Raw genomic sequence first — 25034 nt, forward strand, 5'->3', positions numbered from 1 at the left:
AAGTTTAAGAATATAATCCACCCACTGTTATCATCTTCAATGCCCTGTACCAACACAGAGCAGAGCAGCTATCTGAACGCTACCCCAACAGAGGTCGATTATCTTGTTAATAATTTCACCTCCTCACTACGTACGACTCTGGATACTGTAGCTCCTGTGAAAACTAAGGTCTCTGACAAACAGTCAGAGCTCTGTTGAGCCAACAATCCCTTTAACGTTAACTAGTAATGACTTCATGAACTTCTTCACAAATAAATTTTTGTCATTAGAGAAAAAATTACCAATAATCATCCCACAGATGTAATATTATCTACAGCTACTCTTAGTACCATTGATGTTAAGTTAGACTCTTTTTCTCCAATTGATCTTTCTGAATTAACTTCAATAATTACTTCCTCCAAACCATCAACGTGTCTTTTAGACCCCATTCCTACAAAACTGCTCAAAGAAGTCCTGCCATTAATTAATTCTTTGATCTTAAATATGATCAACCTATCTCTAATAATCGGCTATGTACCACAGGCCTTCAAGCTAGCTGTAGTTAAACCTTTACTCAAAAAGCATCTCTAGACCCAGCAGTCTTAGCTAATTATAGGCCAATCTCCAACCTTCCTTTATATCAAACATCCTTGAAAGAGTAGTTGTCAAACAGCTAACAGATCATCTGCAGAGGTTTATTTGAAGAGTTTCAGTCAGGTTTCAGAGCTCATCACAGCACAGAAACAGCTTTAGTGAAGGTTACAAATGATCTTCTTATGGCCTCTGACAGTGGACTCATCTCTGTGCTTGTCCTGCTAGACCTCAGTGCAGTGTTCGATACTGTCGACCATAATATCCTATTAGAGCGATTAGAACATGCTGTAGGTATTACAGGTACTGCACTGCAGTGGTTTGTATCATATCTATCTAATAGACTCCAGTTTGTGCATGTAAATGGAGAGTCCTCTTCACACACTGAGGTTAATTATGGAGTTCCACAGGGTTCAGTGCTAGGACCAATTCTGTTTACATTATACATGCTTCCCTTAGGCAGCATCATTAGAAGACATAGCATACATTTACACTGCTATGCTGATGACACCCAGCTCTATCTGTCCATGAAGCCAGATAACACACACCAATGAGTTAAACTGCAGGAATGTCTTAAAGACATAAAGACCTGGATGGCCGCTAAATTTCTGCTTCTTAATTCAGATCAAACTGAGGTTATTGTACTCGGCCCTGAAAATCTTAGAAATATGGTATCTAACCAGATTCTTACTCTGGATGTCATTACCTTGGCCTCCAGTAACGCTGTGAGGAACCTTGGAGTCATTTTTGACCAGGACATGTCCTTCAATGCACATATTAAACAAATATGTAAGACTGCTTTCTTCCATTTGCGCAACATCTCTAAAATTAGAAATATCCTGTCTCAGAGTGACGCTGAAAAACTAGTTCATGCATTTATTACTTCCAGGCTGGACGACTGTAATTCATTATTATCAGGAAGTCCTAAAAACTCCCTGAAAAGCCTTCAGCTAATCCAAAATGCTGCAGCAAGAGTCCTGACAGGGACTAGAAAGAGAGAGCAGATTTCTCCTGTTTTGGCTTCCTGTTAAATCCAGAATTCAAAATCCTGCTCCTCACATACAAGGTCTTAAATAATCAGGCCCCATCTTATCTTAATGACCTTGTAGTACCATATCACCCTATTAGAGCACTTCGCTCTCGCTCTGCAGGCCTACTTGTTGTTCCTAGAGTATTTAAAAGTAGAATGGGAGGCAGAGCCTTCAGTTTTCAGGCCCCTCTTCTGTGGAACCAGCTACCAATTTGGATTCAGGAGACAGACACTATCTCTACTTTCAAGATTAGGCTTCAAACTTTCCTTTTTGCTAAAGCATATAGTTAGGGCTGGACCAGGTGACCCTGAATCCTCCCTTAGTTATGCTGCAGTAGACGTAGGCTGCCGGGGAGTCCCATGATCAGAGATGGGCAGTAACGCGTTACTTGTACCGAGTAGCTACGACGTAATGGGAAATTCACAGAGAAACTCGTGGATTCTTTAACTGACCGCGGCACACCTGCACCAGGGTAAACCTCCGCCTGCCTCACTCCTGCTTTACAGGTGAAAATAGAGCAACAGGACCGCTGAGTCTTTGACTTTATTTATTTTCTGCTGTGTTTTACTTGCATCTATTTGAAAGACTGAGTGTAAACACAAAAAATATTTTATTTTATGTGCTGGAATGTGCAGAAAATAAGTTTAAATGTTAAACTAATTTCTTCCAGTCAGAGAATGTTGCATATAATTTAATTTTTGCTTGATGCATAAAGTTAAAAGATTAAAACTAATAAAACAAGTTTTAAAAAGAGACTTTTCCATTTGATTACATTTTGTATGATGGATTATGCAGAAAAAGTAGAATTGGGCTGAAAGATCTATCACTTTATCACCTACTCAGGTTGTAAATCGTGTTTTTAAAAAGTAAATAATTAATTACTTTTGAAAATAAGTAATCAGTAAAGTAACTGGATTACTTTTTGGGGAAGTAATTAGTTACTGATTACTTTTTTCAAGTAACTTGACCAACACTGCCCATGATGCATTGAGTTTTTCCTTTTCTCACTCACTATGTGTTAACAGACCTCTCTGCATTGAATCATATCTGTTATTAACCTCTGTCTCTCTTCCACAGCATGTCTTTATCCTGTCTTCCTTCTCTCACCCCAACCAATTACAGCAGATGGCCCCGCCCCTCCCTGAGCCTGGTTCTGCCGGAGGTTTCTTCCTGTTAAAAGGGAGTTTTTCCTTCCCTCTGTCGCCAAAGTGCTGCTCATAGGGGGTCATATGATTGTTGGGTTTTCTCTGAATCTATTATTGTACGATCTACTGTACAATATAAAGCGCCTTGAGGCGACTGTTTTTGTGACTTGGCACTATACAAATAAAATTGAATTGAATTGAAAAGTGGGATTTTAAATCTTTTAGAAGCTTTTCAAATATGATCATCAGGGGAGATCTCATTTCATCTGTTTTGTTTATTTCTGACTGGTTTATTTCCTCATACTCTCACCTCTCAAAGAGTTGGGGTCCCAGAAGAAATCTACAAAAATCTGTGAAAAGAAAATGCTTCATTGCTCTTTTCCTACTTTTATCTAGAAATGTACACCCAATCCTGGTCCAGATTACAAATGTTTGAGTACTCCTTGTGATGTTAAAGGTATTATTTATTTAAATGTCAGAAGTCTTCTTCCTAACCTGGATTCAGTGTAACTTTGGGTGAACACATCTGATTCTGATATTCTTATATTACCTGAAACCTTGCTTACAAAATCAATTACTGTTTAGCAATAATGAGACAGTGTGTCATGACGCTGTTTCTTCTTCACTGCACACTGAAGCAAATACAGAATCACCACCTCCAGACAGCTTTTTTTAATTCATTTTTTATTCAGCTTTTCAGAAATGATTGTCAGATTTTTGGAAGCATTCATTCTTGCATCATCTTTACCCTGTATTCAAGTTTACCAATTCATCTTTTTCCTATTTTTGGTCATATGCATATCCTGTTCCACTGGAGTTTCAGATAATAAGGTCAAAATGTTTACAAGTCCTGAAAAATCAGAATGACCTGAACATTTACATTTAACCAATTTTAAGCTGCTGCTCTGTAAGGTGACATAGAGAGATAATATATTCATCTCAGATCAACTTCTATGGAAGTGGAAGAGCTCCAGTTGGATAATTCTGAATGCAGCTGTGTTCCTGAGGTGGCTGAGTAAGTCCGCATGAAAACAAGACAATAACAGAACCAAATTTAAAATGGATGATTTCGTCATAGAGGGGATACAAAACATCAGTAACACTGATCCTGGTACAGCAGTAACATTGTGATATGATACAGGACAATCTCTCTGCTGGATGGTTATTTCATTATAGATCAGTAACAAGGTCAGAGATCACATTGAGAGAAATCTGCATTCATTCTTTACTAAAGCCCATAGCGCCCCTTTAAAGAGAAGAGGAGAGTGAGGGGGAAGGTCCATGTTGCAGTTTTCCATTGTTGTCATCAAAGCCAAGTGAAATACTTGTGTGAGTAGACATCTGTTTTAGAGCAGCAAAGCTGGAAGGATTGTTCCCTGGCACGTCCCAAAGCCCACCCTGTAGCCATCTCCTTCACAGTAACCTAAACAGAGGAAGTCATTGGACACGTATATGACCAGTGTCATGATGCTGTGTAATACTGTGTAAGCTCGAAAGCTGAATTTCTGACAGGCAATATAAAAGTAAAACTTTCTCTACTTTAGTGAGCCATCTGTTTGTAGTCATACATTTGTTTAGGGCTGTGCGATATGACCAAAATCTCATATCCCGATATAAGACATTTATTGTCCTGACAACGATATATATCAGAAAAATTTTAGATTTTCTGCCAATTCTGTGAATCTCGACTTGCATGAAATGTTTTCAGCTGGGTGTTGAGTCTTTTGACCCATGCATGAAACTATACATTTTCTGATATAAGTAGTAAAGGCCGCTTATATCTAAAAAAAAAAAAGCGAGAACTTTAAGAAATTAATAGAGCCACTACAGTGACCATCACAACGCTGATAAAATATTGCTGTAAATTGTTTATTTGCAACACCACGAAACTGTCACGGCTGGCGGGGTGAGCCGTGTGGTGTGGAGGAAATGGAGGACCCAAAATGCAGCAGTGACTGATGGTACGAGTGATGTTTATTCACAAGTGGTAGTGGCAGAAACAGGCAGAGAGGTATGACAGAACAACTGAAGAAACCTAAACTGGGAGAACTAAATGACAAACCTGAGACCATACAAAAGGCGTGCGGGGCAGAGAGACGCAGAGACAGAAACACCATAGAACGCAGAGATACACGGAGGAACGCAGACGAGCCGACAACGAACACAGACCGACACCCACTAAATATACACACACAAGGTAATCAGGTAATCACACACAGGAGGGAAGAACAGCTGAACCTAATACACATGAGGACCGGAGGAGACAAGCTGAACACAATAACAACAGACACAGACTTTCAGAACAAAACAGGAAATCTAGGACCCGAACCGGACACAAGGGGGGAGGACACAGAATAACTAGAACAGAGGAAAATAATCACAAAACACAAAACGCTGGGTCAACGACCCAGCACCATGACAGAAACAAACGGTAGCATGATATGAAACGATGGATGTTTTCATATCATCATCCGAGCCGATATCGTTATCTCGAACAGCTACATTTGTTTATGTATTATTGTTATTATTTAACTATTTGTTTTTAACAACAATAATAAAATATTGAAATACACTTTGAAACTGAACAGATTCCTTTCATAATGTCAGCCAGATTAAATTTTCAAGTTCAACAAGTCCAAACTTCAGCTGCAAAATTAAGATAAGAGTTTATCTGGAAATGCCTGAAGCACACGAGAGTCCGACAGTGTACCAGCATGCAGTTATGTTCTAATTCTTCAATCCTTATGTTTTGTCTATTGTAGTTAACCTTATCTTTATGTCCATGTTGGCATTATGTAAAGATGCAAAAATGTTATTGCTACTTCTAAAAATATTGTCACATAAATCCAAATGATATGAAGTGGAAAGCATACGTTTTAAACAGACCAACCTGATATAGTGACTTCATCTCCATCATTCAAGAAGGTTCTAGTTCCTTCTCCTCCCAGGTCAATGTTCTTAGAGCCATTCCACGACAGCTCAAGCATGGACCCAAAGCTCTCTGGATCCTGCCATGAAACAAACCAGTTGCAATAAGGACAATGGAAAAGCAACAACAGTGTGAAAAGCCCACAAGAGAATTTGCTAATGAGTGATGTTATATAATCTAGCTTACAAACTGAGAACTGACAGACAAAAAGGTACACATTACAGTCATCGAGTCCTAAGCATACTGTGCATGTGGACACTCACAGGTCCACTGATGGTGCCTGAAGCGAGCAGGTCTCCTGGTTTGACATTGCAACCATTGACCGTGTGATGGGCAAGCTGCTGCTTCATGGTCCAGTACATGTACTTGAGTCAGAGAGACAGAAATAAAAATAAAACATTAGTGAATTCAAGACGGGGACAGTCATGGTACGCAGCGGCACAGCACGCTTTTCTACTGTGCACTTTATTTTGTCTTTTTTATGCCTTTTTACTGCAGCTTCCTGCAACACACTGTCACTTTCAGTCGTCAGACATCAGCCTCAGCCTGAACCTGGCCTTTACTTCAGATTCGACCGACATTATCCCACCTGAGATTGTGAGACCACCCAGCGCTCTGTGGTACATTGTCAGAAACAGACAGCCGAGGGAGAGGAAACAAAAGTGGGGATGGAGAACTGATTATCATATCCAGCTGTCAAAATAACAACACAAACCCCTCCATCCATCCTCATCCTCCTCATTAATGACAGCTCCCTCACAAACATCCCTGATCCCTCAGCGGAGTTACCGGTCAGACATTACACTGCCAGGACCGCAACAAAGGAAGGGGGGGGGGGGGGGGGTGCTCTGTGCTTATGTGCTTCAGGACTGGTGCCGTAACAATAGGATTGTGGACAGTCACTACTCACATGTCAAATAAGTGCAGGCCCTTTAATTTACCTCACAAGCTAACGGCAGCTGCATCAAACAGCAGAGAGAGCGCCCGGAGAGTGTCCATAATCTTGCTTTCAGAAGTCATGTTTAAATCTGTGCTCTGTACCAAATTCCAACAACATGTTACATGTGCCACACAAATATGGACTCTATACTCAGAGCAAATCCTTTGCACTACTTCCAAGCACATGGTTCTCCAGTGGGTGCCTTTCTCTTGTTTTGTATATATTCCTGTTGACTGTATATATTTCACCTGTTTGTTATTTATTCCTGCTGTTTTTCTATTTACCTTTTATTCCTACACAGTTAGCATCGAGCACCCATAATTTTGTTGTAGATGTACATTGGCAATAAAGGGCTATTCTATTCTATTCTATTCTATTCTATTCTATTCTATTCTATTCTATTCTAAAAGAGAGCAACTGAAACTTTATACTGATTCTCCATTCTCCTAACGAATAAAGGCCAATCCTTCCTTTTGCAGTCTTCTGACCAGCTGAGAGAAATGAAGAAGTCAACAATGTCAAAATTGCTACAGCTACACTAAATAGATAAAAATGTCAGAACACATTTTACATAACACAAACATTTACAAGAGAATCGGTCTTTCTAAAGAACTCACTGACTTTGAGTGTGGTGCTGTAACAGGATTTCAAATCAGTTCATAAAAATGCTTCCCTTATTCCATGTCTGGTAAGGTTCTCCAGGTTCTCCCGGTCATTGTAGTCTAAGAAGCTTGGTAAGAAAAGCGTCTGAACGTCTTTAAGTTTCCTTGAAGACGTTTCACTTTCATCCGAGAAGCTTCTTCAGCTCTAAGAACAACTGGTGCAGAGTCACAGCTTTTAAGCCCTATGGGAGTGTCCCCCCAAGAGAGACATGGACCCCCTCAGATGAGAGGTGAAACGTCTTGAGGGAAACTTGAAGTAGTCCAGACGCTTTTCTTACCAGGCTCCTTAGACTTCCCTTATTCCATGGCCAATTTTATGTTGTTTCTTTGCTGCAGCAACTCAAAAAACCGGAGCAATCCATGTCAAGTTAAATCAAAGGATTGCTGAGAGCCAAGGCTTTAAATGACTCGATAACTTCAAAATCCCTCTGGCATTAACATCAGCACAAAAACCGTGTGCTGAGAGCTTCACAGCATGGATCTCCATGACTGAGCATCTGTTGCATATATAATGTGTAGATGGCTTACTACTTTTGTTTATACATGCTGTTTTTCTTTAGTGGTGCAGCCAAAGAATATAATAAAATATAATCATTTAAGAATGAAGCAACCATAAAATGCTGGCAAAACAGGCATAGCTGAGACAGCAACATGTCAAGTCCTCTTTAATCGTATTTTATATAATACGGTTTGTTTGTTTAAAAACATGTAATATAGTGGTTCTGGCTCTGCAACCATGAATCTTACCTTAAAGTTGGATCTGCAGATGTTCACAGCTTCAGCCATGCCTTTGCCTTTAACAACAGAACAGATATTCATTTCAAAACATGTTACTCTCCTAACCAAGAGCATTATTATAGTGAACTAAAACTAAACTAAAAATGTGGGCAAATGGTTAACTGAAATAAAATCGCATCCATCTTCTTCTATTTAGTAGAAATAAGAACTATCCTTAAAAAAAATTAATAAAAGAAATTAAAGCAGCATTGTGTACTTTTAAAATAACTAAGTTCAAATGAAAGTATATAATAAATGAGCTTGTTTTAGGGTTGTGACAGTTTGGTCAGTTGTGTTTGTTGCCTGACCTGGACCGTCAGTGTGTCTGTGAGTCAACAAAAGTGCAACTTCCTTTATGTTATAATAGCAGAGTAGCACTGACACTTTTAAAAAGCAAACTAAAATAAAATATTTTGACTAAAAAGACTAAAAGCTAAACTGAAAAGAATAAACTTACTCTGGCAACGAACTGAAGCTAAACTGAAGGGAAAACAAAACCTCCAAATGAAACAAAAATAATAATAATAATCTAGGATCAAAGTTATCGTAGTCTTGTAGTTTCTAATTTTTATTTTTATTTCATTTGGAGATTTGGTTTTCAGGCAACCACCAGTTTACAGTAAATACAGAAATAATGCTTTACACCAGAAAATCCAATGGGGTCAACCCAATCTTAAACTTTTAAGGCCAGAAAATTCTCATTTTTTGAAAAAAATCTGATCAAACTACGAGAAAAATTTGTATTTCTTTGAATATTTTATTCCCAAACCAAACAGCAGAAGATTGTTGTCTATTAAGTGCTAATGCTACCCAGTCATTAGGGTATGAGCATTCATTAAAGTATCTACCCAACAGTATGTAGAAGGTTGAATGAGACTCACTTAACCAGCTGCATTAGGATGCTGCCTGCATATTGAAACATCACAGAAACTCTATTACTATATATTACTTAACACTGGCAGGGACAGTGCTACTCCTCATGAGAGAACTTGACCATGAGTATATGTACAATTGATATCATGATAGTTTGTGGATGGTACCTTTTAGTGAAACAAACAGATTAATATTGAAAGTATACGCATCATGGTGTTGTAGGTATGGGAGGGGTTCTGGATCCTGTTGGAAGACACAAAATACAAAGCTGAAAAAGAACAGTGAGCAAAAAGAGATGAAAAAGAACACATTTTCATTTCACAGGTTAGAATGATGGAAGAAAAAGGTTGTGAGGTGATGTCAGATGGGACGGTCTGGCTTGTGGTCTTTGCTCTAATTCATCGCAAAGGTGTTCAGTCAGGTTGAGATGAGGACTCGGTGCAGGTCAAGTTCTTCCTTGTCAATCTCACCAGTCAATCCCATCGTTATGGACCTTGATTTGTGCACTGGTGCACAGTCATGTAGGAAGGGATCAAGTTGGGAACATGAAACTGAATGAAACTGAACATGAATGACTTGGAATGCTGAAGCATTAAGAGTTCCTTTCACTGGAAGTAAGGGGCTGATCCCAGCTCCTGAAAAAACCCACCATAATCCTCCCTCCTTTAAGAAAATGACACTTGGCACAATGGCAGTGAAGTACCACTCTTGTGGCAACAACCAAACCCAGACTCCTCTATCAGAGTGACAGAAGCACGATTCATTACTTCAGAGACACGTCTCCACTGTTCTAGAGTTCAAGCTCCTGTTCTGCTGATGGGTTAAGGACCTTTACCGCCTTGTCCAGCATTATTTTAATTTGTTTGTTTTTTTTGCCTGTCCTGTCCAGTACTGTAGCCATCAGAATTATTGTCTGAAGGCCAAGAAAAATGCCGAATCGATTTATTTTCCCTAGTGGACCATTACGTATTTGCTAAACTGGTCTTGATTGACTGGTCCACTTGATTAGATTTTTCTTTACTTTAAGTTATTACTAGAAAGAAGATTAAGAAGAAGGAAAGTGAAGTGAAGATATATTATATATTATTATTGATATATTATATATTATTTTTTTTTTTGCACTAACTTGTCTTGTAGCACCTTGGTTCCTGGAGGAACGTTGTTTCGCCTCACTGTGTATTTTTAAACTGTATATGGTTGAAGTGACAATAAACTTGAACTTGAACTTGAACTTGAGTTGGGAAGAGAGTTAAACGAATGAGAGGGGACAAAAATAAAGGAGAAGACGGGTAGAGAGAAAGGACACTGAAAATCTACTTGACCACCTGCTGGAAAAAAACAACCAACAAGAAAACAACACAGCAGGGAAACCACAGCAACAACCAACATAAGCACAAGTAACAGTAAATAATAAATACTGAATGTTGAGTACATGTTTCTACACCTGTATGAACACATGTGTGTACACCTGTGTCAAAAAGTGGGTGTGGGAAGTCATAGCCCCGCCCCCCCAAGAAGCAGGCATGGAGGAGATCTGGGCCCCGGACATCTGGAGGCCACCCAGAGCATGAGGACCACCGCAGGGGCAATCACACCACCCACTCAGAAAAGACCTGAGAAGTGTCCTAGAAAGAGGTCACCCAGCAGCCACTGTACAGAAGCCACAGGGCGACGGGCCCAGAGGCTCCACTGGCAGCCGGCTATGCCACCAGGAGTGAGCCAGTACTCACCCAAGCATAACCACCAATGCACCGGCAGCTGGGGGCACCAGCCACTGGGAGGGTGTGTGGTGGGAGGGGCCTGAGATGTTCTGAGAGAGGTGGAATCTGAGACCTGACCTAACACCTAGATATAGATGAACAGGCACACACAGACACAAAGATCCGTTCCCACCCTCATGCACACATATACAAATACTCAGCACTTGCCCAACATGGACACACACAGAAATAAATGTAGTACACACGCTCACACTCCCCTCTACATACTCTATATTCCAGGCACAAGCACCCCCAGAGGAGCAATCCCAGACCATGGACATGGTTCCCTTTACGCTGGGGTGGAGAAAGAAAACCACCCCGGGTCCTGCAACAGCAGGGAAGCCCACCAGCCCAGACTCAGACCAGCTTCTCCTCCCAACCCTCCACCCCAGATGGCAAACAGAGAACGGGGTGTGTGAAGAAAGGAAGCCCCTTCCTGGAGTCAGCTCACCCCCCGACCCCCATGTGTGAGCCGTTCCCTGATATCCACCAAGGACAGTGGGTGCCTGGGCCCATCCAGACTGAGGCCCACAGCAGCAGCACCACCAAGCCACACAGAGCATGAGGAAGCCCCATCCATGCAGTTAACTCCCAGACTGCATAAGACAATAGACGCCCAAGCTGAGTTCATCTTTTGACTCGATGCTATAGTCTGATTCAAATGTGCTCCTTAATTCTTTTTGAGCAATGTACTACATGCCGCTTATCTTTGTTGTTGTTAATTGAGAACCTTATGTTCACCTGAATGGGGTTAGGCTCAGCAAAGGGTAACAGTGCCTCCATGGGGACGACCCAAGGTGAAATAGTTGTCCCAAAATTCTTCCCCAGGAAAGGTCCCAATGGAACATACTCCCAGGCCTGGATGTCCCTAGCTGAGAATAAACACAAGTGAGAGAAAATTAGGAAGGTTATTCTTTTTTCTTTCCAAATTACTTTGCAGATTATTCAATCCACTCTTGTGGCAAACCTTTAATTTAATAAGTTGTATTCCAGGACACAAATTTCCAAAGTGCATAATTATCGGTTAATACAAGAGTTCAAATATGGTTGTCCATTCATAAAACTTTGTGTTCTTCGTTGCCACATTGACAAGTGTATACTGAGATAGTCTATACGTTGGTCGCACATAGTATTGTCATGATCCTGGGTCTGTTGACCCAGCGTTTTGAGTTTTAGTTTATGTAAGCCCTTCAGGTTTCCTAAGTTCATTTGTTATCATGCCTAGGTGTTTCTAGTTCTTATTATTTCCCCCTCGTGTTTCCAACTATGTTAAATCTCCCCTGCTCTTCATGCGTTTCATGTCTGTGTCTTACGTTGTCAAGTTCGGGTTGTCATGTCTATGTCTCTTTATGTTTCCTGTTTTATTGTGAAGAGGTCTGGTGTTTCTGTGTTCATCGTGTTCAGTCTTACTCTCCCACTGTGACGTCATTATGTTCATGTGTGCCAGCTGTTTCCCCATGTGTTCCCACTTCCCTCATCATCCTCCTGTGTGTATTTAGTCCGTGTGCTTTCAGTCATTTGTTGTCAGGTCGTCTGCTCATCCATGTCTCATCCCCAGGTACCCATGTCAGTTCACTATGGTTAAGCTTTTTCATGTTTTGTTATTAGTTCACCCAGTTTAGGTTATTGTTTAGGTTATTGTTTAGTTTTCACCGATGCCCGATTATTTTTACCCACGTTTTGGTCTGCGTTTGAGTCCTCCTCTGCAACACATACGGTCTGCCCCAGCCAGACCGTGACAAGTATACGTCCAGATTAAATATCTTTGTTTCAAAATCATGCAGAGTGTAATGATTTGTGTATTTATGTCAGTGAACACGAACAAATGCATTGCCTTGTCACGGCCTTTTCATGTTTTGCCATGAGAATTGGTAGTAAGGGACAATTCATCCATTCTATTTATTAATGAATCAATTTTCCAAGGGACATTTCTAAAATACACGCACAAGCACATGTTTAGTCTAAGTAATGTTTTATATGTACTAAAACAAACTGTTGACAAGTTAAATTTAATCTTGATCTTGAAAGGTTAGTATATCCAGTTCATACCTGGTACCATAATTCATTGTTGTAATCCAAAGTTTCATATTCACTGTTCCTCAGATTCCACTTCATTTAGAAACTGATTTCTTTTGATCTCACAACATTTTAATGTTTAAAATTACATCTTTAACAAATCAGTGATTAGAAAAATATATTTTTAATTAAATTAAGAAAACATTTTCTACAATTTAAAGCTGCAGTGGAGACCGTCTAATTAAATCGTCTAGATTGGTTCAAAGTTGCATTAGCTACTGAGGTACCAGCATGGCCGCCTACAGGTTTAGTTTTAATGAAGCTGGTTCCTCTCATGAAATCTAGCTGCAGTTCATAATTAGACAGTGGATGTTGTTTAAGTATATTATACAACAGTTTGTGTAAGTATATATTTTCACAAACAATGACTCAAATGGAGCTGTGGCAGTGTAACAGGACTGTTACTTACGAAGAGTAACTCTCTGCTTTGGGGGTGACTGTAGCTCAGGAGTCAGAGCAGCTCCGCTAACTGAAAGGTTGGTGGTTTGATGCCTGGCTGCTCCAGTCTGCATAGCAAATATCCTGTGGCAAGATACTAACCTCAATTTGTTCTCTGATGCATCTATCAGATTAAAAATGTGTGTGAATGAAAGCACTTTCTTTTTCTTTCTGGGTTACTTATTCTTTGATGTTCAAAGAATGTATTGGTCCATTTTGAAATGTTTGTTTCGTGCTGGCTATAGTTTTAATGCCAGTCTTCTTTCAGAATCTTTTTCTGTTCTTGCACACAGATACATTTCATTGCCTGAGCTTTCTCCACTGAAAAAAATACTTTATAAACAAGAAGAAAGCATTGCATTTAGCTTATTATGCAGTTCTATGGGAGAAAGTTTACATGGCAAATATTCATAGAAAGTCTGTGGTGAAGTCTGCAGCCTGATGTCCTGAGGGCATCAGCAGTCGTGTATAAAGTAAAAGTGACATCAGTTCACCTTCAAGCTGCATATTCAGCAGAAATGTCACAGGCTGAAAAACCTCTTACCACTGTACTGTTAGGAGGAAAAGCTGGGGACTAAAGTGAAGAGTTCACTAGTAAGACAGGATGTGCTTGAAATATCAAAAGTCCAGAGAATATGTTCCCTAAAGACAACTCCCTACTTACTGGATATTTTAAGAGTAAAGTTAAATTCAAAGGTTTTGTACATTTAGCTTTTTTTCTTTTTCCTACGGCTTGTATCTCTCTGACACTCAGACACGAGAAGGCCTGGCTTACAATCTCCGCTCTGATTCATCATAAAGGTGTTCTATCAAGCTGAGAGGAGGACTCTGTGCAGGCTAGTCAAGTGCTTCCTCAGCAATGTCAATCTCAGCATCCACTGCCCTGTGATTTCACATGGCCCACCTGTCAGGGGTTTTGAGTTTGTTCTGTATTTTTGAGTTTCTTGTGTAAGGTTTGTGTTATTCTTATTAGGGTCTAGTTGAGTTGAGTTGAGCCGTTACTATCATCTGTCTCCTTGGTTTTTGTGTCTTGTTTCTTGTCTAGTCCGTCATGTGTTTTAGGTCTGTGTGTTCCATAGTGTCAAGCTTGTGTTGTCATGTCTATGTCTCTCCATGTTTCCTGTTTTATTTTGAAAGTCTTGTGTTGCTATGTTCAATGAACATCTTGGGATAACAAAGCAGCAATATCTGCTCCTGTACTTTAGACACATGGGATTCATGTAGCCTCTCTCCAAGTACCAATAAAAGACAAAGCTACAATAGTAGTTGTGTTGAAAAGGCACAACCTGTACTCCCTGAATAGCCTCCCAAATCACAGCCGGGCAGGGCAGAAGTAACTCACCCAGTGTTGTGCAGAGGATTACAGAGTGCATACATATAAGACTAAACAGCAGACTTGGTTTGTTGTGGAGGGTGGAAGTTCATGACTTATTTTTTCACTTTACTTTAACCGGAAATAAACTTTCAGTTACACTTTTAGTAGCTATAGCTATGAAAATATGAAAACAGCTTGCAGCATTCATAGCATGTAAAATTACAATCTATGAATATAAAAGGACAATTAGCTTTTACAACCAGATACAATGTGTCATTTGAACATAATTATTTGAGTCTCATAGGTGTTCTTATTGAATAGCGTCACAACCACATGTGAAATGTAAGATTCTGTGTAAACCTTAGTTTGACTATGGCACTGCAGTTGGTGGCGTACCAATGTGTTCTCTAGTAACGTTTTGGGAGTCCCCCCTTCTTCTCCTGCAGATTATCTACTATAAACATTCCCATTTCTGTTGCATAGTAAAACCATCTTCAAGCATTTACAACATGAAAATGTTGGTGAGGTGTATTGTTTAGAGACTCTTACCACTCCAGTCATTCATGAGTACCATTCCAAAGATGTGTTCATGGGCTTTCTGGATAGGAATGGGTTCCCCTAGCGGATTACCTCCTCCAACAAAGAATGCCTGATCACAAACAGAAGCAGTTGTGAATATGAAAACAACTAAATACTGAAGTACAATACTGAATATTCTGACCAGAGAAACTCTGATCTTTCTCTCAGTTAATTCAGATGTTGAAATTAAATTAATACAATTACAAATAAAATACACCTGGGCTGTTAGATTAAACAAACACATTAATCACCATCTCCAGTTCAATGTCCAGCTTCTTAGATGGGCCAAACACTGGGGGTTTTGCTAAAAAGCAGAACAAAGGCAACAGTTATCGTCAGCTACGAGGTGAGACTGTGCCGAAGCTGCTCAAAGTCACAAGCACATCACGCAGTCATATCTGTGGACAAGTAAATGGTTTATATACAGCATATGATTGGATTTAGACGCTAAAGATGCATTAATTGATATTCTGATTACTAATAAAACACAAATTAGTTAAGCAACATACAAACAAAAATAAAATAAAGTTCTTGAAACTAGATCAGGGGAAGCCTTGAGGATTTTTAGCACTTATATGATGAATGTAATTTGGATGCTTTACCTCTGATTTGGTCCATCGGGGTAATATAGATCGATCGAATTCAGTTCACTTACTAGTCTCTAACTTTGCGTCTTGCTGAACACATAGTGTAAAGTGATTTATCAAAACTTTTTTACTATTTGCTGCTGCTGTAAATTCCTTAGCATTAGATATCACTGCTGATTCATTAAATTAGCATTGATTTACTTTACTTATCCTGTTTGATGAGTAAAGGTTTACATGAACTCTTAAGATGTAAATGGTTTGATTTCACAAGACTTGAGACTAATTTATTACTTAGTACTTGTTATTCTGTTTCTTTGTTATTCTGTTTCTTTCGCTGAGGGAACATGTGCACGTAATTTCGTTCCACCTCATGTAAACATGTGATGCGAATACAATAAAGAATCCTTGAATTATAAGGATCTTACTCTGATCAGGCCTCATCTGGCCTGAAGGGCGGCGGATGGGAGTCCCAGAAACAACCACTGATGATGCCCGGCCATGGTATCCCACAGGAAGCCTCAACCTGCATAATACAGAACTCAAGTCACTACAACAAGCTGCTGTGCCGCTTTAAGTCTGCAATGTGCAAAATGGATAGGAAATTGATTTCTGGCAAATAAGCTGCATCATTTCCAGTTATCTTCGAAATGTACAGTTAGTGACAACAAGAAGAAGATAAGGGTAAAGGCATAACCTGCAGAAATGAGACAAAGGTACTTATAGTTGAAGATGAAATATTAACCATAGTAAATAATGACTCATTTAATTATGTAAAAAAGCTCAATGTACGCGAGCGTGTGGGTAATTCTTCACAAAATATTCCAAAAACAAGCATTTTTAGGCATGTAAATAATGTTGAATACTAAGAAATTTCAAATCACATATGTTGCTAAATGGCAAAATGTCTGACTTTGAGATGATAAACCCCACGGTAGCATTTCTGTTTCAGTTCAGCAGCATCGATCGTTGGTCACGTTCATAGTTTGATTGCTGGTTTTCTGGACTTAATTGTCTTCTGAATCATATTTTCAAAGTGTTTATATGCAATAAAATCCAAAAATAAATTCGCTTTAGTAACTTTGACACAGTCACATCTGCTGTAATATTTACACAGATTACTGTGGTTTACAGAAATACTCATTTTGGCCATGTCATTTTCAGGCAGTAACCTCAGAAAGACTGTATGGGCGTTTAGTTTGGCAGGTGTTTTGGTAGCAACCAGGGACCCCATACAATATATGACATGTTGTGGTTTACCATTTGCCCTTTGGAGCTTTTAAATTGCTTCATTTTATAAATGAACTGTTAAAATGAAGTGTTAGGTAACTTTATGCAACCTTCACTGCCTGAGATGAAATTATCCAGTACAGTGTGTCAGAGGGGCACACAGTTATACTTAGCATTAGTCCCCTGAGAGCGCACGTTGTGACAGAGGGATTCAGTGGGGATTCCTGCAAGTCCACACCAAAGCTCTGAAGTACAAATTAATTAGGCAAACCTTGTAGTGGCCACAGTTTGTGGACAATTTGAAATGATCTCTTTTAATATTACTACACATTAAGGCCTCCCAGTCAGCATTTTCTTCATTGTATCAAGTGTTTACTGTTGGTTGGATTCACATGTACCAGTTTGGCATCAGAGCATTCTCCTTTCCCCGGAACATGATCCCAACATTAGTGGCATGATCTCTGGAGGAGTAGAAGTCCGTGTAGTCTCCTATGAAAAACAGACAGTTCATGAATGGGATGGATGCTTTCTTTAACAAACATTTGCAGGAGCGGTCTGCATGCCTAGGCACTTGATTTAGTGTACCATTTCGAGATTAAGTATAAAAAAGCTTATTTTTGCTTGTACTCTCTGCCGCCTGCATTCTGGGTCCACTATGTGGTTCTCCACCCAGTTATATTTGCTCTGTCACAGCTGTAGTAGGCTGTAAAAATGTGTTCTGAATTTTGCAAGTGTCTTGAGCCACTGCTATAGAACCAGCAATGTCCTTGTAAAAGAAGAAACAGCATTATTTGATGTGTGTGTGGTGGGGCGTGGTTTACGATGCTGCTGCAGGTGCGCTTGATCCACCTGCGCGGCATCTGCAATGACGCCTCGCCTGCTTAAAAGTTTGGAGATGTGGTTAACAATGTGGTTGTTGGTGTGTTGAGCTGGTGGCGGGCTAGCTGCAGCTGTGTGTGGATGTATAGCAACCGTGTGAGTGTTAATAAAGTATGTTGAAAAGCATGTTTATGCCACCGGGCCTGCCGTGGTCGTTTACAGTGTGAAATTAATCAAAAAAGGCTTTGTACACAGGTGTGTATAGATATGACATCAGAACAATGCAGAAGGTGCTTGCAGGCACCATTCCTGCCATTTTCTTTGGAAATAATGATATTTCTACATGACCTTGAAATTTTGAGTGGAAGTTTATATAAACTCGTCAACCACAACATTAAACTCAGACAGGTCAAGTACAATGACATTAAATCACATTAACTGAAGTTTGATAAGCGGTTAAGAAAATGTATTCATGAATGAATGGTATATACAAGTGTGTATAAGTGTACTCTGAAGTTCTTTGGGCAGTCAGTAAGATTTAAAGACTAGAAAAGTGCTGCAGTCAAGAGAGACTAATGACTCTCTCACTGCGTCCAGACTCAGCAGCTACGGCGCGCTGCCAGAGACCCTACGTATGCAGTTTAACAACCGTTTTTTGCCTTTGCTATCAGAACATCATGATAGCGTGATTACCTGACAGAAAATGACAATGAAGCCACATTTTTGCACAGGTTTGGCCTGTGGTTCTAAACTTTTGATCAGCTGTGAAACAGCCTGTTTCAATTTAAGTGTTGTTTTCAATAAATTGCTCCAAAAAATATTTTGTCTCACTCCCAATTCTGCTTGTTGCATGTTGAAGCTCTACTTGGAAACTTGTTTTGCAATGCCATCTCTTCAATAATCATGCAAAATATGTTTGTTTTTTGCCATTTTTCAAGTCGTCTTTAACTTTTAATTGTGACTGTATACAAAAGCAAGTCCATTTTCATACAACAAAATCTCTGATAAGAGAAGTTTAGGTGAGGCTTACCAATGTTTGCAGGAAGGTGCATGATGACTGCGCTTTGATGGATAAATGCTCTGCACAGACAAAGGAAAGAGGTGGATATTAGCAAAATAAGCTTTCTCAAAAGAGGATACACACACTTATGGACATAAAATCTCCTGAAGACTAAATAATGCAAAGATACGTTTTGCTTTGTTTTGTTATATGTGGCTCAAAGGGGATTAAACAATACAAAACTGCATTTACAAACACAGACACACTTGTAGAGTGCAAAAAAATCCAGAAAACCCCCCCCTTAATATTCTGGCAGCTTTGCACCAGAAAAATATCTGAAAATAACAAAATCTATCATCACGTAAAACTGTGGAAATTTTCTGTAATTTAAATACAATAAATGTGTGTGACGTGTGGGATACTAAATTAGACTGCAGCTGTTTTAGCTTTAAATTTACTAGAATCACAGACTTTGTATATTAAAAATAAATGCAGTAGTAGTATTAAAAACAATGACATTACCTATTAATATGGTAAAACACTGATCTAATACAATTATCAGGCCTCTAACAGCAGAAAAGTACTCTTATTAGTTGGGCTTTATTATGTAATTTAATGTGAACATTTTTGTACTTTTTATCCATAATTAATGCAATAATATTCTGTACCGCCCATTAAACAAAAGTCACAATATTTTTATTAAACGGGTACAGTGGTTTAAAAATACAGCAATCTACTGTTTATTTTTATACGGACTGTGTAATAGGTTTTTACGTGTATTCTAGCATAAAGTTAATGGATTTACCCTTTAAAAATTATCCTTGTTATTGTAATTATAATATATTGTTAACTACAGATGTTATAATGCACATACTGATCAATATGAATATTGAAAGAGACCATTTTATCATTTTATATAACTTTTTCAAAAATTAGAGAACAATGAGATTTTGTTTTACAGTGCCATCTCTTCAATAATTAGGACACACTTACTTGCTTTGCCTCAGCATTTAATTCTGTTAACAAACAGACCACAACAGAAAACTTCTAACAATCTGTCGTAAAAAAAACGAAAGTGCTTTGTTCAAATGGCTGTTAATGAGCCATAAAAAACAGCAAGTAATTAAACCTAGGATACACTAAATTTAGAGCCACACTGAATATGGCAAGTTTTCCTGGTGCTGCAGACACCTAAAGATATTTAGGCACATGCAGACAGCAAAGTTATTTTTCAGTCTAGTTGACAACAGGCATAGTTTCTATGGTAGCTCGCTCTATCATTAGAAAATAACCACTACAAACTTCACTGGTGGTGGAGTCTGAGTACACCACATCTCCAACTTCCTCACCTAAACTGTTACAACTGGAGTGCTTAAATTTTGGGCGAATATTCTAAATACCATTAGCCACATTATAATAGATAGATAGATAGATAGATAGATAGATAGATAGATAGATAGATAGATAGATAGATAGATAGATAGATAGATAGATAGATAGATAGATAGATAGATAGATAGATAGATAGATAGATAGATAGATAGATAGATAGATAGATAGATAGATAGATAGATAGATAGATGGATGCATGAGTGGGGCACAGAAAGGAATGGGCAAGAATACTAGAGGCACAAAACAACAGCTCCTGGTAGACAGAGCAGTCGTCCAAGACTGCAAGAGCAGGCTGACCAACCTGTGCACTGCCTCGATTGATTAGAAGAAGGCCAATGACTCGATGCCCCACACCTGGATCCTAGAATACGTCGAACTGTACAATATCAACAGGACCCTAAGAGCCTTCATCAGGAACTCAAGTTTTTATAACATGGTAGTTTACTTGATCATACTAACTTTAGCTACTTACCTACCTTTAACTACTCTGTCAGGGGTATTAATAGTTAGTAATAGTTAATAGTATGATGTATAAGTTAATATCTACAAGAGACAGTCCTAAATATAATGTATGAAATAAAAAAGGTTTTAGCTACCTTGCAGTCCTGAGCAGTAGCTAGAATGTGGGGTTTGCTGCTGTTGAAACCCATTGGTTTATGTAAGCATGGTTCTGTGAGGCAAGCCACAGAGGAAAATGGCAGCTAAAGTTAACTGTTGGTGCCTCAATTCTTTTCCTTCATCCTGGGCTATAATAGAAAATGCAGACTCCCGATAAGCAGCAGTCTGCCACCTACTGGCAGCTGGCTCTTTGCAACAGTGTCTAGTGTTGAAGTGGCAATTTAAAGGGATGCACACTGACTATTGCCCTAATTAACATAATTTCATCTTAATGTTAATAACCCAAAATAATCTGTGTCCTGATTGCACACCTCACAACACTGAATTGGACAACTGGGAAAACATGGATGGTATCTTATTTTTGTTTACTGGACATTTTAAACATGTGTTCCCCCTTCTTTCCTGCCTGAAATACTTTTACCATATTATGTATTGTCATCCAGATGCTGTGAAAGAGCAAATCTAATATATTCACATGTATAATTCTTTTAACCTAACTATTAGCATTTAGCATGTGTTTCCAGTTTATTCCAGACTTCCTGATTCTTTCTGATTCGTGTTTTATTCAGTTATCATTGCCATGGTATTAAATTGCTGCTTATTACACCAAAACTGCCAGTTGTTTCCTGGTCATCACTATTCTTTAAGCTTGTTTTAAAAGCTTATTAACATGGGTATTAATATGTTATTAAATAGAAGCAGGCAGTTTTGGATTTTGTAGTTGGAAGCAGGTTATTTATTGCTTTATACATAGATTTATGTGCAATATTACTCAACTGTAACCACTGTTGCTACCATTGTATTACTTGGATATTAAGTGGTTATTACTTTGGTAATTAAGTGGTAATAACTTAGAAATCAGCACATTATTACGTTCATGTTTCTGCCTTGTTACCCTATTATTACTACTTCATTACAGAGCTGTAATAGAAAGCACAAAAATATATGTATTTTCTAAGAGAAAAACAACACAGTAGCCTGAGGATGAAGATGCAGTGTAGACTATGCTTTGTACTGTACACTCCTGTAAACAGACTGACCTGCTCCGAAGGCTCATATCATCTCTCAGTGTGCTCTCATTGGCTGACAGCAGCATTTGCACTGTCCTTCTGGCTTCCCTCCAGGCCTCATAACCAAGAGCCATGAATGCATTCAGTGTAGGCTTATAGGGACACAGATAAAGGTTAGTATATGATCCACCAAGTAGCCTTTTTGGTACATTTCTTCAATGGAACATGAAACAAATAAAACTTTGGCTGATGCACAATACATTAGTGGGCGAGACCACAATCCAAGTGTAGGGGTTCTGTGTGACTAAATGTACACAGGAACCACTTGATCACTTCCAGCTTTGTCTGTTGTACTGTGAACATATCAAAAAGTAGAACTAGTAATGACAACCCTTTTGTTCTAATGAAAGCTGCTTAATTAGTGAATATACTTTCAAACATTTCTACTGTCCTGTAATGTAGGATATCTAAAATATATGATCCACAGAGTTCAGAATGTGATTCTTCCTGACTCATCTCTATACAAAGGAAAATATTTACATTGCTTTGAGAAAATATTTGCTCCCCTTTCTGTTTGTCATATTTGTCCCACTTACATGTTTCAGATCAAATAGATTTTAATATTTTAATACGTTTTAATATTATAGAAAGACAACCTTTGTAAATACAAAATATGATGATTTAACTTGTTTAAGAACTGCCACCAACGGCAGCATTTAAAAAAACACCATCATCATTTGAAAGGTTATTATGTTTTAAGAATGCATATTTGTCTTTCTAAATGATGTTTAGGACGAGACCTGCAGTCTGTCATGTTACTGAGAATGCCAAATCTGTAAAATCTGAAGCTGCGGTATTCCTGGAATCTTTATTTTCATTTTTATTTCCTTTTTTAAGGCATAAGATTGTCTATTAACGATCTGATCTTTAACTGACACAAAAAATTAACTTGCTGGATTGTATTGATATTCTACTGTATGATGAAGAGACATAGTATGGCAGTAATACAGTGGCTTGCAAAAGTATTCGGCCCCCTTGAACTTTCCCACATTTTGTCACATTACAGCCACAAACATGAATCAATGTTATTGGAATTGCACGTGAAAGACCAACACAAAGTGGTGCACACGTGAGAAGTGGAACGAAATTCATGCATGATTCCAAACATTTTTTACACATAAATAACTGCAAAGTGGGGTGTGCGTAATTATTCAGCCCTGAGTCAATACTTTGCACACCCCACTTTGTAGTTATTTATTTGTAACAAATGTTTGGAATCATGTATGATTTTGTTCCACTTCTCACGTGTGCACCACTTTGTGTTGGTCTTTCACCTGGAATTCCAATAACATTAATTCATGTTTGTGGCTGTAATGTGACAAAATGTGGGAAAGTTCAAGGGGGCCGAATACTTTTGCAAGTCACTGTATTTCATTTACTGAAATTTTGTTTAGTTAATGTCAGATTAAACAGGTAACCTGTGTTATTGGTTAATGTTTAGACTCACCTGGTCAAAGACATCTTGATGTTTGGAAAGCACAGGTCCTCTAAACAGAGACTTCACTGCACTGAGGTCTAGGATCTGGTCCCCAATCGCAACACCAATGCGATGTCTGGGCTTGGGAAGTACATGCATCCACAGAAATACACGTGACTAAAGATTATCTACTATGCTTTCACATACACCACAGTTCCACCACCAGTGTTATGTACATCAGGGCAAAAGGCTCCCTTTAATGCAAATAATAGTTCCCTACTAATACCACTGTTCTCTCTTCACATTAATTTAATTCTCATTGTGTCCTGTAGATGGAAGCATTGTCATCCAACCCCACTTGTAAAGGGACAAGTGGACCCATACCAGGCAAGAAAACATAGACACTGAATGTATGTATGTATGTATGGGGGGAAGGGTTGAGGTTTTTCATTCAATTTTAATCAACTCTCTTTGTCTGTGTGACTAAACTAGTGTTTGTGAGCAGAACATTCCCATGGGTCAGGTTTTTACTTGGAGAAAAAGAGGCTCTGCTGTCATCTCTGTTACTGAAAGGTTACGCAATATTCCTTCATTAGAATAGTAGTAAAAAGCAAACTACACTTACACTGTCAGGTGTAGAGAATATTCCATAAGGAAGGTTGTGGAAGGAGAAGTCAGAAGTTGGATCTACTGCTATAAAGGACATCTTCTCTTTGGCAGCTGGATTCAACTGAAGCTTACTGACTAACCAAAAGACTGAGCAGTAAGCTCTTCCAGATGTTTAACTTTAGAAAGGCCCCACCTCCTACTGGACAGCCAATCACATGTTGCCTAGAGTATCCACCTCTAGCTAAGGTCCCTGGAAGTTAATGCAAAACAGCCACATAAATGACTCAGCAAAACTGTAGCCTCATCTCTTGGTGGAGTATGGAGAGAGGGAAAGTTCATGCACCTTAGTAGAAAATGTTAAAGATCTCTCAGGTGTTAACTTTGAATGAAAAAGCCACAAGTAAGTAAGTAACACTTATATGATCGTGACAGATGCCATCGTTATTGTTTCAGTATTACTGATAGAAAATGTGCTGTCAGTCTTATAGAGTTTAAATAAAGTGTTACCAAATGTTTTTAGTTCAATAAAGTTCAACACATAATTTGCCTTTGATGTCTGTGCTTCCCATCAGGAAGATACATGAATGAGTTTGAACGAGTGGAGAGGCAGTTACTTTTTGTGTTTAAAAAATTTGTCCCAAAAGTTGATGTGTGTAGTTCTGTGATGTAGTGGGTCAAAAAAAGTATACTGAAACACACAATGATAGTCTAATAGAGTGAAAATATAACAGATAACACCAAATCCATTCTTACCCTCATTAAAACTGAAGTTTTGTGTAATCATACGTGCATTTTGACTTTTCTTCTCCATGAACAGACTTTCACTCGTCTGTTGTATTTATTGCTGAATTGTCTATCAGGAGTTTCAGCCCAAAGGAAAGCAAAAATTTTGGGCTTCAAATTTAATCACAAAATTATTTTGCCAGTGGCGCTCAAAACTTCTGTGCTTAAATCTTTCAATTCCCCCTTCCTCTCACAAACACACTCTCACACATTTCCCTTTTAAGGGTTTGACAGATTGACACACTCAAACAGAGAGCCTTTTCTTAATGATGAATTGGAAACAAAGTGAAGTTTACACTAATACAGTACATTTGCTTATGAAAGACTGAAGTGAGGAGTAGTAAAAAATTCAGTTCAACTTCCCTACAAACAAAAACACATGGGTTTGATTGCTGTGATAAGCTGTGGACAAACGCA

General features: G+C 38.7%; 1 protein-coding gene across 1 annotated transcript; it reads right to left on the bottom strand.

Annotated features, from left to right (window-relative positions):
• Positions 1-3709: 3709 nt before the first annotated feature.
• Positions 3710-24006, bottom strand: fah (fumarylacetoacetate hydrolase (fumarylacetoacetase)). The gene is made up of 14 exons (XM_085409509.1): positions 23851-24006; positions 23256-23366; positions 21779-21900; positions 18759-18808; positions 17308-17398; positions 16108-16205; positions 15347-15399; positions 15066-15165; positions 11429-11559; positions 9095-9170; positions 8025-8071; positions 5939-6040; positions 5637-5754; positions 3710-4169 (listed from the first exon to the last, which is right to left on the bottom strand). Exons 1-14 carry the CDS (start codon positions 23929-23931, stop codon positions 4093-4095), a joined length of 1257 nt encoding a protein of 418 aa, XP_085265635.1. The 5' UTR covers positions 23932-24006; the 3' UTR covers positions 3710-4092.
• Between the last annotated feature and the right edge of the window lie 1028 nt (positions 24007-25034).

This window comes from Rhamphochromis longiceps, linkage group LG1 (assembly GCF_057381845.1).
Source record: "Rhamphochromis longiceps isolate RC_006_pf linkage group LG1, R_longiceps_female_GT1.1, whole genome shotgun sequence".
NCBI classification, from domain to species: Eukaryota; Metazoa; Chordata; class Actinopteri; order Cichliformes; family Cichlidae; genus Rhamphochromis; species Rhamphochromis longiceps.